The sequence below is a fragment of the Poeciliopsis prolifica genome, unplaced genomic scaffold, assembly GCF_027474105.1.
Source record: "Poeciliopsis prolifica strain line A6 unplaced genomic scaffold, Auburn_PproV2 SCAFFOLD042, whole genome shotgun sequence".
Classification (NCBI taxonomy): domain Eukaryota; kingdom Metazoa; phylum Chordata; class Actinopteri; order Cyprinodontiformes; family Poeciliidae; genus Poeciliopsis; species Poeciliopsis prolifica.
Window position 1 is genome coordinate 4048661 of NW_026562417.1, and position 17445 is coordinate 4066105.

At 40.2% G+C, this 17445-nt stretch overlaps 2 protein-coding genes across 2 annotated transcripts in view; one reads left to right on the forward strand and one right to left on the reverse strand.

The window, feature by feature from the left end:
• LOC129376018 (synapsin-3-like) overlaps nt 1–17445 on the reverse strand; it is an 88442-nt gene that overhangs the window by 36859 nt on the left and 34138 nt on the right. The gene's annotated exons all lie outside the window — the stretch shown is intronic.
• Nucleotides 951–17428, forward strand: LOC129376019 (metalloproteinase inhibitor 3). The gene is given in 6 exon segments (XM_055055414.1): nt 951–1084; nt 1086–1354; nt 8815–8897; nt 10886–10997; nt 13498–13619; nt 15412–17428. Coding segments are annotated over 6 exon segments (918 nt in total). The 3' UTR covers nt 15610–17428.

Consider the following 17445-nt stretch of genomic DNA (forward strand, 5'->3'; position numbering starts at 1 on the left):
GCAAATTGAAAAGACACAAATGCTTTAAGTAGAAGAAAACACACAATAAATAAATAAAAATCTGTAACCTTAAATTGTGTGGTTAAAAATACCACTTGTTGCAAGCTGACAAAATAAAAATGAGTCAAATTATAAAACATGAGGTAAAGTTCTCCTTTTTTAAATTAATCTGTGCATTTGAAGTTCATAGGTCTATTTATTGAGTCACTTATACATTTCTGCTTCTATTTTTAATTATGTTTTGGTCCTCCATACAAAGCCCCATGCAACAACTGCAAGGACGTAGGAGTGTAAACAATGGATTTTAAAATTGTATTTAGTTTACAATTTCCCTTTGCTTCTTAGATTCCTCAAGTTACATATGAGATTAAAGATAAAAAAAACGTGGAAAATCATTTGATGTCTAATTTCTTTTCATCACCCCAGAATAGGCATTTTAATATGAGTGTGAGATTCACTGTACTCACTTTAATTCACTAAATTGCTTTATCTGGGATTTAAACTCAATATTTCCTGTGATCTAAAGCCACTTTAATGTCATGAAATGTCATGAGTTATATTTGGATTTTTCCAGATAAATTAGAATATATATATAAATATATATTAAGGGGGAAATTAAATTCTAAGGGAAGTACAGGGTCTTTGCTTGTTTTTAATAGTTTTATGCAAGTTACAAGCCATGTCTACTATGGCTATAAATACATTTTATTTGATTTAATTAATCAGACATAAATATCTGATAAAAACAAAACAAAAACAAATAAATAATGAAAAGCAAGTTCGCCTTTCAGTGTTTTTTTTTTTCATTCAACACTCCTGCTGTTACCCTTCTTAAGTATATGGCAATTCAGTGCTTCTAATGTTACTTTTTTTTAAATTTATTTTATTTGGTTAAACTGCGGGGGGAAAGTAGGAAAGTTTCAAGAGCGACGTCATTTTTTAAAAACTGAATGGCATCACCGGGCTCTGATTGGCCGCCGCTGCCGCGAGCGCCGGAGTCCGAGAGAGGGGGGCGTGTCTGGGGCGCCGTATATGAGCGGCTGTCCTCCTGTCCACCGGCAGAAGGAAACGCTCTCACACAGCAGCAGCAACAGGAGCTCCTCCTGGAGGTTACACACTAACAGAGAGCCGCCTCCGCTTCTCCTGCCCCAGCGGACCCACTCGGACTCCAGCAGAGTTTATTTCTTCCAGCAGCAGCACAGAGAGGAGCGGAACTTTTTCGACATGCGGTCTGTGTACCAGCACCTCGTCAGCCTGCTGTTCGTCTTCAACAGCCTGCGGCTCCCTCAGCTGACCGACGGCTGCTCGTGCGCGCTCACGCACCCGCAGGACGCCTTCTGTAACTCCGACATAGGTGAGTCATTAATTGCGCGGCCTTTGTTGCTTGCTTCGGTGTTTTATTAGCACGAGGAAACGCTCAGGTCAAAGTGACGCATGACGGCGCGAGGAGGACAGAACGCACGTGAGCTTTGGTACCCAGTGGAAAACTTGCAGGTCGAGTATCACAGCTTATGTCCTGTTATTTGTCCTACAGTATGTAGTAATTTTACTATTCATGGGAGACCTATTGCATTAAGCGACGCAGATAACTTCATAGGTAAGTCAGGTTTTTAAAAATGGTTATGGCTCTCTACCCAGGGCGGCATAAAATAAAGGTTTTTTTGGGGGCGGGGTTGCAGGGATACATTTGTGGTGAAATGACCATCTGATGTTAATATTGCCATTACGGCAGAAAACTGATATTTACAGATATTGCATGTATAGTATAACATCTACCGGTCAAATGAACGTTGGTTGTTAATGCCGGCTTTCTTTTATTTATCGGACTGATACCAACATGTCAGCCGATACTGATATTAGTGCTAATATATTGCGTACACCTATTTTTATGACTTGCTCCTCTGCAGTCAAAGATAAGTGGACTTCTCCTGCCTTATATTGTTGGTATTTGTTGTGATTGGCTGCTAAATTAGATTAATCTGTTTCACCGGTTTTAAGATGTTTGTGACAAAAAATGTTCATTGGACTTATTTTTTTGTGTAATGTCAAACATTAATATTTTTGAGTAATAATATCCTTGCTATTATTGGGCCGGATAGTAAAAACATTGCTGTTAATTGAGCAGAGAGAGGTTAGTTTGGGGGAGTATACAAAGGACGATTAGGAGGTGGTAAGTTTTAAAATTGCACCTATGGGCTGCTCTCATGTTTTTACAAGATCCTCATTTGTCTGCACATGGTGGTATTTCTGTGATGGGCAGCCAGACATCGCCGAGCAGCGGTACAACGGGGGTGGGAAGGTCACACAGCTGGTTTTACTACCTGGATATGCTTACCCTGGCAGCCCAGAATAATATGAACTCGGGATCTGGCTTAGCACTAGGATTAGGCGATTGAACCCCGGGGGGAATGAGGCCGTGTGTAGGTGGGCGGGGAGGTGGGGGGCTGTGTGAGGGAACTGAGGTAATTCAGACAGGACACACTCTCACATTTCACCTGGAGTTTTATTCCTTTCAGGCATGAAACCAGAGATTCCATCAGTATGGTTACCTTAAGATTATCTTTTTGCTTCTATTTAAAACGTAAGAGAAACACTTGATTATTACACTATAAATAATGTTAAGCTATCGTTAGTTTGTACATTAGTAGTACTTTTTAAAGCCTTTGAATTTTACTCTGATGTGTGAACAAACAAACCAACACTCTTTCCAAATGCCAGATCAATAGCAGTGTACCACAGTAGAGGTGTTTAGATGTAGATGATAGTTTCGTCTAGACTGGAAGTGGTTGGCACCCAACCTTTTCACTGGTCTTCAAATAGACGTTTACCCATAAAGCCCTTTAAGGACTCCGCATTTAAAAAGAGAAAGTCTTAACTTCTTAACTTAAGATACTTAAAATCTCCAGGAGAGTAGATACACATCCAGCCAAGTGACCCAGTTGGACAAAGTCAAAATGTAGCTTCCTCAAACACTAATCCGCCACCTTTTTAGCAGTTTGGATGGCTCATGCTGCTGGCCCCTGCTGAGACTCAGCAGAGTAGAATCTGGAACTGACTTCAATGGGGACAGTCCACAAATCCCATTTCCAAGGTCATGGCTTGGCTTGAGATGTGCTTCCGAGTTCCCTGAGAAACTCCAAGGCATGAAGCCGCTGTGACCGGATAATCTGGGCCACGTTTGGACATACAGAAATGCCTTCATAAAGTTTTTATGAGATAAACAGTCCTATTTTTATACCCACAAGCCATTATTTTCATACATGAATGTCTTCTGCTTCTAAAACACAGTGGCTGGCAACCATAAGTGGTGCAAACATTAAGGTGACGAGAGAGAAACGCTGTAATTTACTCTGTCGACATCAAAGGCAACATGCCTGGATCTTCCCAGTTTCAGACCTGAAGGGGAGTTCAAAGCATCTTGCTCTTGTTTTCTTGGCCCGAACCCATAATCGCCCACAAGCACACCGCTGAAAAAGAACGGCGAGGATAAAGCCCTGGAAACTGGGTTACTGAAGCCTCTCTCTTTACGCTGTGAAATATTCCAGCTGAAATGTTGGAATACACAATATCCTTGAAGCAGCAGAAGATGTTTTGATGAACATTTAGGTAACCAACTATCTGAAGAGACTTTGGCCACAAAAATGGCATTTCTTGATGTTGCTTAATGGAGCCTTTCAGACAGTAAATTGGTTCTGTTGAAGCAGGTCACTCACTTGTCTCAAGGTGTGGCAGTTATTCTCTCAAGGCCTTCCCTAAGTCAGATCAGACAAGACTGATGCTTCAATGCAGGTAAAAGGTGATACAAGGTTGCAACCTGGTGTAGTTGTATAGAAGTCCTGTGAAGTAAGAGAACAGTTTTGTAGAGAAAACCAGAATGTATTTTGCTTTGCATTGATTCTAGCAGTCAGTCCTCGCCTCTCTATCTCTCTATCTATCTGCAGCACAACAGGTGATTGCTTGATAAAGCGCATGCAGTCTAGACTCCTGTGGCGAGAGGCATTATGTAAGGGCGGACAGCTTCCAGAGTTTTCCCAAAAGTCAGTTGAAATACGACGAGATGTCAGAGACGGGATTCCAGACAAGCCTGAGATGTTTGTCTCCTGAGCCGAGCGTATCAAATCTCCAGACCACAGCCGGCTCCCTTCTGCAATGACCAGGCATTGTGGAGGCCAGTATGGGGGGCTGAAGACAATGACCAAACACACACTCATCACACTACTAGAATATGACACAAAGCAAAGAGCTGATCTCTTTTGGGAGGTTTAAGAAACATCCACCTCAAAATTTCAATAAATGAAGTTAGTATGTATGATATTACAGAATTATGACTCTCATTGTGACAGCATGTTGGAGTTCCACTGTTACTGTAGTTCTGATTTGTTGTTTTTGGAGACTTTCGTCCATATTCTCTTTGCTTTTGAATGCTGTTGAACTGAAAGGACTGTCACTCTTACTTTTGGAAAGCCATGATATGCAACCATGGCAACTCGGTATTCTTTTTTTATTTTTTAATTAGTACCTCAAAAAATCAATTAATACCTGGACTGCAACTCCTAATGAAAGAAGAGTTGAACGAAGGCTCTATGGATGCAAAGCAGGACCACAGAAAAAGCTAATGAGGAGGATTAGCAGAGCTTGCCAGCAACTGATAGTTATCCATGACGCAAAATGTGGAATATCGTCACTGCTGCGATTAGCATGCCATGACGGTCTTAGGCTTTAGTCAGATTTGTTGCAATGTTGATCCTCCCTGCCCACAGCATCACCATCCTCAACTCTTTGAAGATAGTTGGCTGATGAGTTACAATATTTAATATCCCTTTGGAATGAATAAAGAATTTCTGATTTAGTGCTTACAGTTAGGTCATCCTGATAAGAACCAACTGCACATCAAACCAACCAGCCTGATGGAGAATCTGAAAGGTAGTCAGCAAATGGCGAGTGAGTACAAAAGATAATGTAAGAAGAAGAAAAAATGTAAGAAGTAAATGCAAACTGGGTACCTGGGAAGCAAAGAAAATACCAGTTATTTCTTGGGCAACTGTAGATTAGTGGAAAGCTTTCATGAAAAAGCAAAATTCATTGATGTAGCTGTAATAATATCTGTCCTAAAGTATAGATACTAGCTAAAGTGAGTGTTGAATTTAATTTGCGGAGGCCTGTAGGAGTATTCAGATTACTTGTGTGTGTCGAACCATTTTTTTGTTGTTGCATGACCTGCTGTCTGACAGCGTTTGCTGCTTGGTGCTGGGGGATTGAGGATTGTATGGTGTGTCAAGATGTGCCGTGACTTTTGAAAAGCTTCAAAATGAAAAATCAATTCAGCTATGCTATTCTTGCAGTATGATTTTTCTTTTGTGGCGGTCCAAGGACCGATGATGCATGATGGCCAAGTGAGGTGAACCTCTGACTTTACCTCTGGATCCGTTCTGGTCAGGAAAAGAAAGCATCCAGCAATGACTAGGAAACGGCTAGAGTATAACTGCCAGAAAAGCAATAATTATGGTTTTATGAACATAAGCAAGAGGAAATGAGATGGTGATGCATAGATTTTAGAAAAGACTTGACATATATTTAGACATCTTCTATAAATACATTACTTTTTTTTTTTCGTTTTCCTGTGGTTTCTTTCTGACACGAGGTTCTACAGCCAGAGGACACAGTTTATTGTTGAGTGTGATAAAGTGTGAGAAACCCTCTTCCTCCCACTCACCTCCTCATACTCGGACAACTTCCTGCAGACTGATCTCAATAACTTTGCTATCTACTTATTATTCCTCTTTCTCACACAGGCATGCACCTACATTACACAGTAACTCAAGCCTCGTTATGGCTGCATTTTGTCACACTCTACGCAGGCTGAATTGAATGTTTAGCATTCACATTCAATCTTTTTTTATAATCCCATGCTCTAGGCAATGGAGGCAGAGTGAAAAATGGATTCATTTTATTTCTGTCACATCCTGGTTACCTTTCCCACTATGAAAAGCCTCCCACTCATGAGACTGCATAAAGATTCCTCTGCAGAAGATCACCACAGTAACCTAGAATTTTAAACTGGGAAGGGGAATTTTTTTTTTTTTTATGTAGCAGCTCATTGATTACTTCAATACTGACAAAATAATCAGTTCCTACAAATCTAACATTAAGCACAATTAAAGGCTTAAAGAATTAATAAAACTTCTGTTTGGAAAAAAAAATGTGCTTAAATGTTAGGCAAAAGGGATTCAGAAGCACCATTGGCTGGGTTGGCTTTGGCTATCTTGTGGCTATTTTTTTTTTTTTTTTTTTTTTGCGATCAGATGCATTTATTGCATTGCATACAGCTGCAGTTATATGTAGTTCTGGTGTTTATTTTTGAGTTATTTTATCTACAAAGTTTGGACAAAGCAAAATGCTACATCTGGTTGTGCTAAATGTAAGCTATTGTGTTAGCAAAAAGCAGAGGGATGCTGTAGTTTTTTGGTGTTAATTAAAGAATTATTATATGCAATTTTTCAGACTCTTTAATTTGCTCATAATCTGTAATGTTATGTTACTCCATGTCACATAAATTACCAGAATTTCACAGCTACTAAGAAGAACAGTGGACCCCTAGTATTCGAAGGGGTTAGGGGCCACGGCGTTCCTCAAATAGCTCTAATACTCGAAACTCTTTCTGAAATAATATATAACTGCCTATTTTAATTGTTCAAATGCCAAAAAATGCATTAATATACACAATGGAACCCATCTTGGCAGTACCACAGAAGCTAACATTTACAGTCTTCCTTATCTACGCTCGAAGGTACAGCCTATCAGCACCAAGAAAACTGAATGTTGCTTTTGGATTGGATTCTTTGTAGCCTATAGCATGTCAGGTATCAATGCACTGTAGTTATTCCAGCTTCCCCAGCTGCATTTTCTTTCAAATATTTCATATGTGCTCTACAAAAACAAAAATCCAGAAAAGGGTAATTTCAGGCCGCTGACCAGCAGCGCACAGCCACATGCAATGGAAACGTGACCCTGTATAACTTTAATGCTACATTCAGCCAGAAACAAAATTGCAATCATTCAACGATTGCTTCTCAATAAAGCTTATTGTAGGAATGATTAAAAATGTAAAAATTTTGAAACACTTTTTTTTACTGCATTGGTTTCAGCCAGAATATTTCATTGTTTAATTGCACAACATTTAGAAAATACTCTTTACAACACAGATCAAGATGACAACTATCATGGGAGCATATTGGTTCACTGTGACATCTGTACCCCGCAGAAGCAGGTCACTGCAGAATACATCCACCAAACCGAAAATGCAACCCCTCTAAAACTCAGACAAGTGCAGATAGTGCTGCCCTTCTGTCCTGAGCAGCTGGGGCCTTTCACAGATTCCCATTGGAAATGGCACCGTCGCTGCCGGCCAACAAGAAGGATCTCGTATGGACAGGCGTTGTTTGATTTATCTAAGGTTCTTCCAGCTAGAACGTTTGTTTTCGAGGTCAGACTAGAGTAGGAAAAATGGTTCTGCAGTGAAACGTTTAAACAATGGTCGGAGGTGTATTTAACTGAGGCAAAAAGGTCCCGGTATGTCTGCAAATTCCTTAGTAATTGTTCGCAGCAGACATCTGTCAAACAGAGTTTGGGTACATTTAGCAGAGGTCAGTTTGTAATGGAGTGCTTTTGGATGAAATTAAAAGAGTTGATAGATTAATGGATCAAGGAAAGTTCTAGTGAAAGGTCAGGAAGCATGTGGCGAGTAGGAAGTTATTGTGCACTAATCCTGACATGAACAATGTTGACTTTAGATCGGTGTCCATTCTAAAATCTGTTTCTTTTGGGATGATGAATAACTTTAAAAAGATTCATTAATGGTCAGGAACTGTTCAGAAAACAGCTGAAAAACAATAAAACTAGATTTTAGTCGTTTCCTATCCCGATTTTCCATAAAAGTTACATCCCTCAACTTCACTCTGTCCGTCCGTCCATAGTAGGTGCTCATAGTGTTAGCTCAAGATTTTCCTTCATTTTCAGTCGGTTCGTGCTATCTAACAAAAAAAGTTAAAATGAACTCATTTCAAATTGGGGCCTTCACATCCAGAATAAATGTACGGTGACCATGCTATAACTACTTCCTGTATAAGGTACCCACTTCTCATTTGCCAGCTTGACAAATTGAAAGCAGAACAGAAGGCGACACATCTCTCGTTTGCCTCTCTGCGGCCAATAAGAATGAATCCTGATTATTTTCTCCCCTTTCTGGGGAATGCAAGCCCCCTGAAGAATGTGGGAAGGAAATTCCATGAGGAGAAGATAACAAACAAGACCAGTGTTAGTTGTGTCTGCGGCTGCTGGGGTTCAGGGCAGCAGGTGAACTTCAGAGGGCTGATGGTTTATGCAGGACCCGCATTAGGCCCCATCCAGCAGCTCAAATAAACGCTCATTTCTACACTCCCGGTTCCAGACGTTTCTCAGTGAGATCCATTATGTCAGAATCAGTTAAAGCAATCAGTCCCTTCCGGGTGTTTTCAGCTCGTTTATGTGCATGAGGGTCCTCCACGCTGATGGTACACTCTTATTTTTCCTCAAAACGTTTTTTCTTGGGATATGTCTTTTTTCTCCAATTCTCATTTAACATTTCCATGAGAATTCCGGGGCAAATAATGCAGGAAATTGGATAAACGGCTTACCGGTGCAGCTAACCTGGTTCTAATGCGCTATTCAGGAGGGTTTTAGAAATGCCCGCTCTCACCGGGGCGCCGTCTAATATAGGATTAAAAGCAAAAGTTCACTATCTAGTTCTAACAAACATGTCTGTTTCTTTCTTTACAGTGATCAGAGCTAAGGTGGTCGGCAAGAAGCTGCTGAGAGACGGACCTTTTGGAACAATGCGCTACACCATCAAGCAGATGAAGGTGAGGATCTCAGGTTCCCTTTAGTCCTTATTGTTCGTCTTTGAAGCATGAAACTCAAGTGAAACTTCATAAGAACTACAAAGAAACGTTAACATGCCTGTGTAAACTTGACAAAACCATTAGCATTGGCTCTTTTTGGGGGGGGGTTGAGGGTGCCGAGTTACTTAAACTTTTGGTTGAATAAAATTCATCTGTTGACTGTTATGAATCCTTCAAGTTGACGTTTATCTTCATGCTCTTATTCTGAAGTGATTGACAACTGTTTACACAGAGGTTCCATTTCCTGTCATGTTGTCTCTTCCTCCCATTAACTTTATTTCAAACAAGAAACGTACAGGGTCAAAATAAAATATGGACAGTAGAGAATAAGATTTAAACATAAAAACAATACCTGAGGTCATCGTTCAACATGTGTATTACAATGTCAAAATGAAAATGACGCTCAAATGTTGAAGTTTTTCTAGATAAAATTTAAAGTCAAGTTATCAATTTCGCATTAGCTTTTGCTAAATAACATTTTGGTATATTCCCTTAGCATTACCACAGCTAATGTTTATGATTAGCACTTTAGCATTAATGTCCACTAGATACTGTTAGTGACATGCGGTAGATTTAGCAAAACTAGTACTTATAATTAGTGCTTTAAGGGTTAGCACAACTAACTTTGTTAGCAGGTCAACCACTTCTGGTTTGTGTCGGGTCTGAGCATCTACCTCAGTGAGACTCCATTCAGTTATTGGTAACATGTGACCTCAGCATAACTGAAAACGATCAGCAACAAGTTCTGTATTCCAAAGGCTTTTTTACATGTTTAAGTTTGACCCTTTTGGCAAAATGCTGAGATCAACATTCTTCTTGCCAAACTTTGTGTGACACGCTCAGCTGATCAGAGAAGTTCATAACCTCATTTTAAAGCCATAGATCAAATTAAGACCAGAAGCAAATTTCTAAATTGAGTTGTTAGAAGAGAATTCGTACATTTAAGACTCATTTTGAAAAATTGAGGTTATTACATGAATTAAACCTTCACTTTTTAAATGGCATCCGAAACACAGAACACTCTTGTGATACAAATCTGTAATTGAATCATTGCTAGTTTGAGCTAATTTGATGTTTACAGCCACATGACTAATGGTCTCTAAACTGATAACATCTGGTTTTACTGTTGCTGTTAAACTCCAGCTCTTTAATGCTGAAATTTTAATGTAGGAACCCATTTAAAAGCAATGGTGAAACTATAAAATAGGTTTAAGAAAGCTATTTCTGTGTCTCTTCAGCCCATAACTAAACTCGGACTAGAATTCTAGTCCTGAAATTCCGCCCTTCCTTTTCTCCGGATCCTTACATAACGCTCCATATTTCTGACAGATGCTTACATCGGCCCGCTGCTTTGACAGGAGCCAGGCCGGAGGATTAGTAGGCTTACGGGTATTACAGCTCAACCAAACTCCTCACACCGAGAGTAAACATTTCGTCAGAGTCACGCACCAGCATCTGTACAACAGTGGCCTTTTTGTTATGTATTACGACTGTTTGAGCTTATATAAAAAGCAAAGCATCCTCCAGATTTCCACAAATCCTATGAGACGAATCCCTTTGGCCTCCATAAAGCTCCACAGCTTCTGGCTGAGGTAATAGTTTGTTCCATTTTTCTGGGAGCGCCGCGTCTAAACAGGGATTTCCTGTTGTTCTCAGAAAAATACATTACCCCCTTAAAAAAAAAACCAAAAAAACAACAGAAGGAAGCAATTCTCTATGAAAACAGACTTTAGGCTGTGTACCTAACACAGTTGATCTTTACATTGTCTAGAAATTCACCAAAAGCCGAGCCTTCAGATTTTCATTCCCACGTGGTACTTCCTAAAAATAATCATCTGATAAAGCAGGAGTGTTTCCTTGTTGTTCATGTAGGGACTTTTGAGTGTCGCTGAGAGAACTCTAGCTCTGTTTTTCCAGTGCCTTGATTCGATCTCCCTTTTTTTCGCCAGATGTACAAAGGATTCGAGAAAGTTCAGCACGTGCAGCACATCTACACGGACGCCTCCGAGAGCTTGTGCGGCGTCAAGTTTGAGATCAACAAGTACCAGTACCTGATCACAGGTGAGCTGTTGAAGTCATACATTGAGAAAAAGAATATTGCTTGACTCCGGCTGCGTTTTCATCGACCATGTAATTGCTCAGTTTGACATATTGAAAATAAATGTGCTAAATGAAATTTTTTTTTTTCAATTAGATGTTTTGTCATTAGGATGAGGTGTATTATTTTTTTATTTATTTGTTTTTTTGGGGGGCAGAATTGAAATTGCAACGGAAAACATTGTTTTGCTTCACACGAGTTGCATAATCAGTACCCAGATGTTACCATTGGCGCAAACCATAAAGAAAATGACAAAGTAGTAGCAAGATCATGGAGCTTTATTTTTTTTAATGACTTATTGCGTAAGCAAACTTATTTTTGTATGACTGTCGTTGCATTTCTCGATTGATAGAAACACCGTAAATTGCGAAACTTTGGCACATAATTGTCATGAAAACACAGCTCATGTCTTTGAGCTTTTATTTCATAGAGTGAAAGAATAACATTTTTATTCAATTCAATAAAATAAACCCAAAGAATTTGGTTGTAATGTCAGAAAAACATGACAGAGTTCTGCACTCCGGTAGATGAGATCCATTCAGTGCGATGAGATGTAGAGAACATTCTGGTCGGCTTCGTGTTGCCAGGAAAAGCTGCTCTCCTTCCAGAGTCCAGCTACCGGCATGACGACTCTGTGGCCCCCACTCGTCCTGTCCCCCACTCGTCCTGTCCCCCAGGACTTCATTTGTCTTCTGACAAAACTTTTCCCTCTATTATTAGCAGACCCTTTGCTACCGTACAGAGGCGGATTTTTTAGTTTTTTGAGACTTCCCTTTGCGTCTCAGCAGTTTTCTCTCCCTCACAGCTTATAATTACCAGCCAGCAGGAAGCGGCTGGCATTTTCCAACACAAGCACTTTATGAGTTGCTATTTCCAACAAGGATGCTGTTTACTTTGGACCCAGAAGCACTCAACTTATATAGGTGTCAGTGAGTCCCCAACCTGTAAATACTGTAACTCCACCGCACGGCGCAAGCCAACGAGCCGTCGTTGCCAGGCAACTACAGCTATGTTTACCCAGTTCGGGCAGGGGTGACATCAGTGGATGTCTCTTCCTGTCTCTCTGCCCCTGGGGCAGCTATAATAAGTCGAGCCTATAGCCTCCGCTGGAACACAGAGGCCTGCAGGATGAGCTGTTGGAGCCGCCTTTGATCCGGCTTTAGGGGGCTCCGACTGATTAGTTTTAGGAGCGAGTTGCGCTCTCAACGCGACTCCACGGTCCGGTCCTGCAGCTTCAGAGGGCAGGCTAAACGGGACATATTTGTGACCTGTTGAAATGCCACTTAGCGACAGCACTGTGAAGGAGACAAATGGTGACAAATATTCTTGATCCTGGGGGCTCACAGCGTTCGAAGTGGTCCGCTGCTAAACATAGACGTCTGACCTCCAGATATCCCAAAATGGGGGTGTTGGTTTATTATGGGATTGTCTTTCTGTAGGTAAACGAGTCAGAATTCTGGAGAGAAATGTTGGCAGAATCCTGACTTACACTCTGGAGATTAAAAATGAGCTAAACTATGAAGCTCACTTTATGGTTAATCTTACCTAAAGTAAGTCAAGGTGCGTAACAGATATAAGTCCATTTTCAACTCATCTGCCCAATGAAGGTTATTCCAGAAGCTCTGATCTTTCTCAATGTTTTCTCTAGTAAACTTTAGGCTAGCCTTCGTGGGTTTTCTCATAGAACGTCTCATCTGAAAGTTGAATCTATGTCGTCTCTATCCAAGTGTGGAGCATATACTTTTATAGTAGCAGTAATAAGAGCCTGTTATAAGGACAGATATCTTTTGTATAGTTTATTGTTTGGGGTGCAGCGATCACCGATCCTGAAAAAACCCAACTTGCAGATTCCGATTTGGCCGATTTTCTTTGATGGTCTGAAAACTTTATAAAATGTATTGATAACGTTACTAAGTTGGCAACAGTGGGTGGTTGTTGTCATCAGAGCATGTGGAGGCTTGACTTGGTGACTGATTCTCAAAGCTTTGAGCAGATTGACCTGTCACTGATCTCCCAAAATTAAGAACATCTGGGCTGATTTATCAGTGTACCCCTTTATATTGTTTTCTAGGCGTAACAACAATTTGTATTTATTACTGAATGCCAATTGTTGAACTACATTTGAAAATATGTGCAGGTTGGTGATACATATTTACAAATCATACTTCTTCATGTAATTTGTCACCTTAAGAAGTCCATCCAGTCACAGTTATGTGGTCAAAAATGGTAAAGAAATCATAAATCATTAATTTTACTATTATCACAATAAACATTACAAAACATTGTGTCAACATTTTAAAACCTTTTTCTTGATCCCCACCTGCTGCGGTGAAATTGTAAAAATTGCAATTTTACCATCAACTGCGTCTCGATTTTCTCGAGCGTTGATAAAATCCTGCGCGGCTTAAAGGTTATAGCTCTGGAGGTACGCACCGCTCACCTCCTTGGCCCTTTGCTCCTCAGGTCGGGTGTACGACGACAAAGTTTACACAGGGCTCTGCAACTTCAACGAACGGTGGGAACGACTGTCGCTGGCGCAGAAGAAGGGCTTCAACCACCGCTACCAGCTGGGCTGCAACTGCAGGGTGAGTAAAAACCACGTAGAGCCGACGGGAACGAGACGAGCAGGCAGGAGGGAGGGCAGAAAGCCAGGCTGGAAACTCCGTTAGCCACTACTAGAGAGGAGATTTAGTGTTCATGGAGCCGCTTTCACAGTTTCCATCCATTAAATCGCCCGTTTGACCTCTGCAAGCCAAGAAATTAAGATATTTTTATGAACATTTTTACGGCCTACTTTCCACTTCCAGATTTCATGGATGTTGAGTAGTGGCAGAAATGCAGAAAAGAGCGAGTTTTACTGCAATCGCTGGGAATTAATGAACAGCCCTGGAAGCGGCTCTAGTCTTCATTCCCAGCTTCTCCTGGCTGCGGCGTGCAGCTGCTGACCCTGCCGCTGGGCGCCGTCCTGGACATCTGCTAACACACTCTGCCACTATCAGCATAAGTGGATTAGCAGAGGGAGCCTTTTGTTGACCATGCGGGTCGGGGCGTCAGCCGCCCCGTCACCCAGACCAAAGACGACAGAGAATGATAGAACATGGTTCTGTGTTAGCTCCTTTGACTTACTGCCTTCAATGAGCAGGAAATGACTCGCAGCGCTCGTTTCAGGCATTCCGATGACAGTTTAATATTGAATAACAAAAATGGGAAGTTCTCTCCCTAAAATGTGCCGATTGAATTTGCCGTTGCACTCCGAGACGAGTACAGCTCTTTGCAGCAAGCGATTCACTCTTCCTCCCACGACATCCAGCCTTTCTTCTGTTCGTCACCTCTACGAGCAGAGCGACGTGAATCCTTCCCGTCACTCACTGCCATTCATTCATCCAGGGAGCGGCTTTTTTTTTCCCCCTTTTTTTTTGTGTTAGCACCTGGTGTAATGACGCACTTTTCAAGGCAGAGTGGAGCCCGACTAAATCCTTAAACTACCCAAAAGTTGAGTGCATTAGGAAGACGCTTCATTTCACATTCCTCAGCACAAAGCATACAAGCATCAGGGTGAAACTGGCAGCTTCGCTCTCTAAACGGTTTCCTTTTACTGAACCACCTGATCACCGCAGCTGGATAGATGAGACGGGATATGTCTGTATATATTTTGCTGAATCCAATTGCTTTTAACTTCTTGCATGAAATCCAGTGGCTTTCACTCTGATGCTGTAATATATTGACAGGTTCTACAGTCTCTTCATTTTCATAGCAAATATAAATTATAAAATTTACCTGGATCCATTTTTGAAACGCCACCCCAACCCCCAAACATTCAAAGATTAAGATGATTTCAACCTCTTTAATACCAGTTAAAGTTATTACAAAGACAGAGTGATGATTAAAGGCTTTGATATGTTCAAACATGACCAACATGGATTGAACAGCACTTAAAAGATGAATTTGTATTTTATCAGGATTAAGATGTTTTAAAAATCCAACATGGATGTTCAAAGAGCTTATAAACGGCTTTAAAAACATACAATCTATTATGTATTTATATTAGATGGGCTTTTTAGTTTTAATAATTAGGCCCAATAAAGGACTTTCTCTTTTGAAAAACATGATTTATTATCTTGTCATGAACCATTGTGATTTGACTATTAACAAAGTAGTAGTAATAAAAACATATTCTGAGTAATTGTGGTATTTTGTAGAGAGTCAATATTTTTACTAAAGCATACAATATATATTTAACTTGTATGCTAATTATCTTAAATGCCAAGCAATTTTTGAATGAATTTTCTTTCAACTATTTGAGATTTATTTGAATAGGTCTTGCCAGTGTGTTTGTTTCAGGGCTCCGTATTTAGTTGTGTTTTTCTCTGTCGGTAGATTAAGCCCTGCCACTACCTGCCCTGCTTCGTGACTTCGAAGAACGAGTGCCTGTGGACGGACATGCTGTCCCATTTTGGCTACCCCGGCTACCAGTCCCGACACTACGCCTGCATCCAGCAGAAAGAAGGCTACTGCAGCTGGTACCGAGGCATGACCACCCGCGACAAAACCATCATCAACGCCACTGATCCCTGATTCCAGGCACACCCCGCCCAGAAAGCAACGCTCCCCCGCCCCGTTTCTGTCCCCCATCTCGGATTCCTCTTACTGGACTCGTGTCGGCCTTCTTTAAAAAGGCAGAAAAGAGCAGATATATTACAGTGCCTGTCTGTAGCACTTCTGATAGAAAAAAGAAAGAGAAAAAAAAAAGCGTTGTTGTAAAGGTTGCCCTTTAGACTTGTAAAGTTTTCCCACTTCAATCCGCTACCATCGTGTTTTAATCCGTGGTAGAAACGGTAGACGTTTATCAGACGTTTATACAGGAAGACCGTTGTCAACCTCAGTTGGGATCTTAAAATTGAAAAAGTGGACCGACCTTCAGCAGCTAATCTACTGATGATTTGATCAATATCAATAACAGACCATCTTCTTCAAGTAACGCACACCAAATTAAAAATTGAGATGAAATCAGTTCACAACAGTACACCTGCTTAGCAGCATTGCCAAAACACTTCTCAATTTGTGCCAATATGTGAGGTATGAAAATTATACTTTTTAGGTTCAAATTCTGAAAATGTAGTTTCAGATCAGCCATGTTCAGTTTTTACTGCAGCATCTGTCTTTAACACGGCTGTACCTCGGCCCCGTACACTTCCTCCATTGTTGTGCATAGATCATCAAACGTTAACACTGATTCAGTGCCAACAGAGGGAGGAGTTCTTTTCTTTTCTGAGTTGTGATATTTTATTTTATGCTGTATATAAAAATAAGCTGAAGAAATGCTGAAATCTCTATAATGCATTTATTTATGTTTATTGGATTACACAGTAACCCTGTTATACATGCAAGAACGGAACTAAAAAAAAGAAAAAGTACAACGCGTCAAATCAGTCAGCGTGAACGATGCGCGTCAAAAATTTAAGGTACTTTTTATTTTTCTGTTGGATCATATTTCCCTTGGCTGGTACTATTCAGCAACCCAGTGATAGTTCAGTTTAAACAGGTTTCACAGTATGAGATATTTTCTAAGTGTATATTCAATCTTTTGTATTTAACTATTTTAAATGATTATATATAAAACTATAAAAAAGAAAGTAATTTTATTGTCACTAAGATCATTCTTCTTCACCTGCTCCAGTTTGGATTTTTTTTTCTTGTTGGCTTCCTTTCAGTTCATTCCATTAGTGGATGCTGATTTGCCTCAAATGGATTAACAACCCTTAAAAAATAATAATAATAAAAAAAAAAATCAGCTAAGTTTCTATTGAAGGTCTAAGAACCGACCTTACTAAGCGACGATGCTAAACGTTAGCTTTGCTAAAATTTGCTAACAAATTTGAGCTAAAACAATTTGTTTTTCAACAGTCAGCCTTGAATTATTATTATTTTCTTAAACAATTACATTTTAATTAAGCTTTAGCTTCTTGTAAGAGCTGTTACCCAAGTTTCTTGACAATCTTAAACTAAGCTAACCAACTGCTGATTTCAACAAGCAAATAGGAGCAACTTCTTCAAGCAACACATTTCATTTTCTTATTATTTTCTTTTATGGTCCGAATTGTCTTCATTCGTGTCCATAGGGTTCCTCCTCCAGTTGTGGCATTTCTGTGTCATTATTTCTGTGGTTTCTGTTTGTGTAAATATACTGTCTGCTTAACACAGAAATGATTGGTCAAATTAAAACTAGAAAAAAAGAGAAAAACTGAAATCAAGAAAGCTGTGTACAGTCTGTGTGTAAGCACTGATTCCTGAATTGTGTGGGGTGGGTGGGGGTGTTACCATGTAAGGGTAGACAAATGTTTGACTTAATTTCTGTGTTTTATATTTTTATAATAAAGATTCAATGAAAAATGGAGCACACAAGGCTATTTG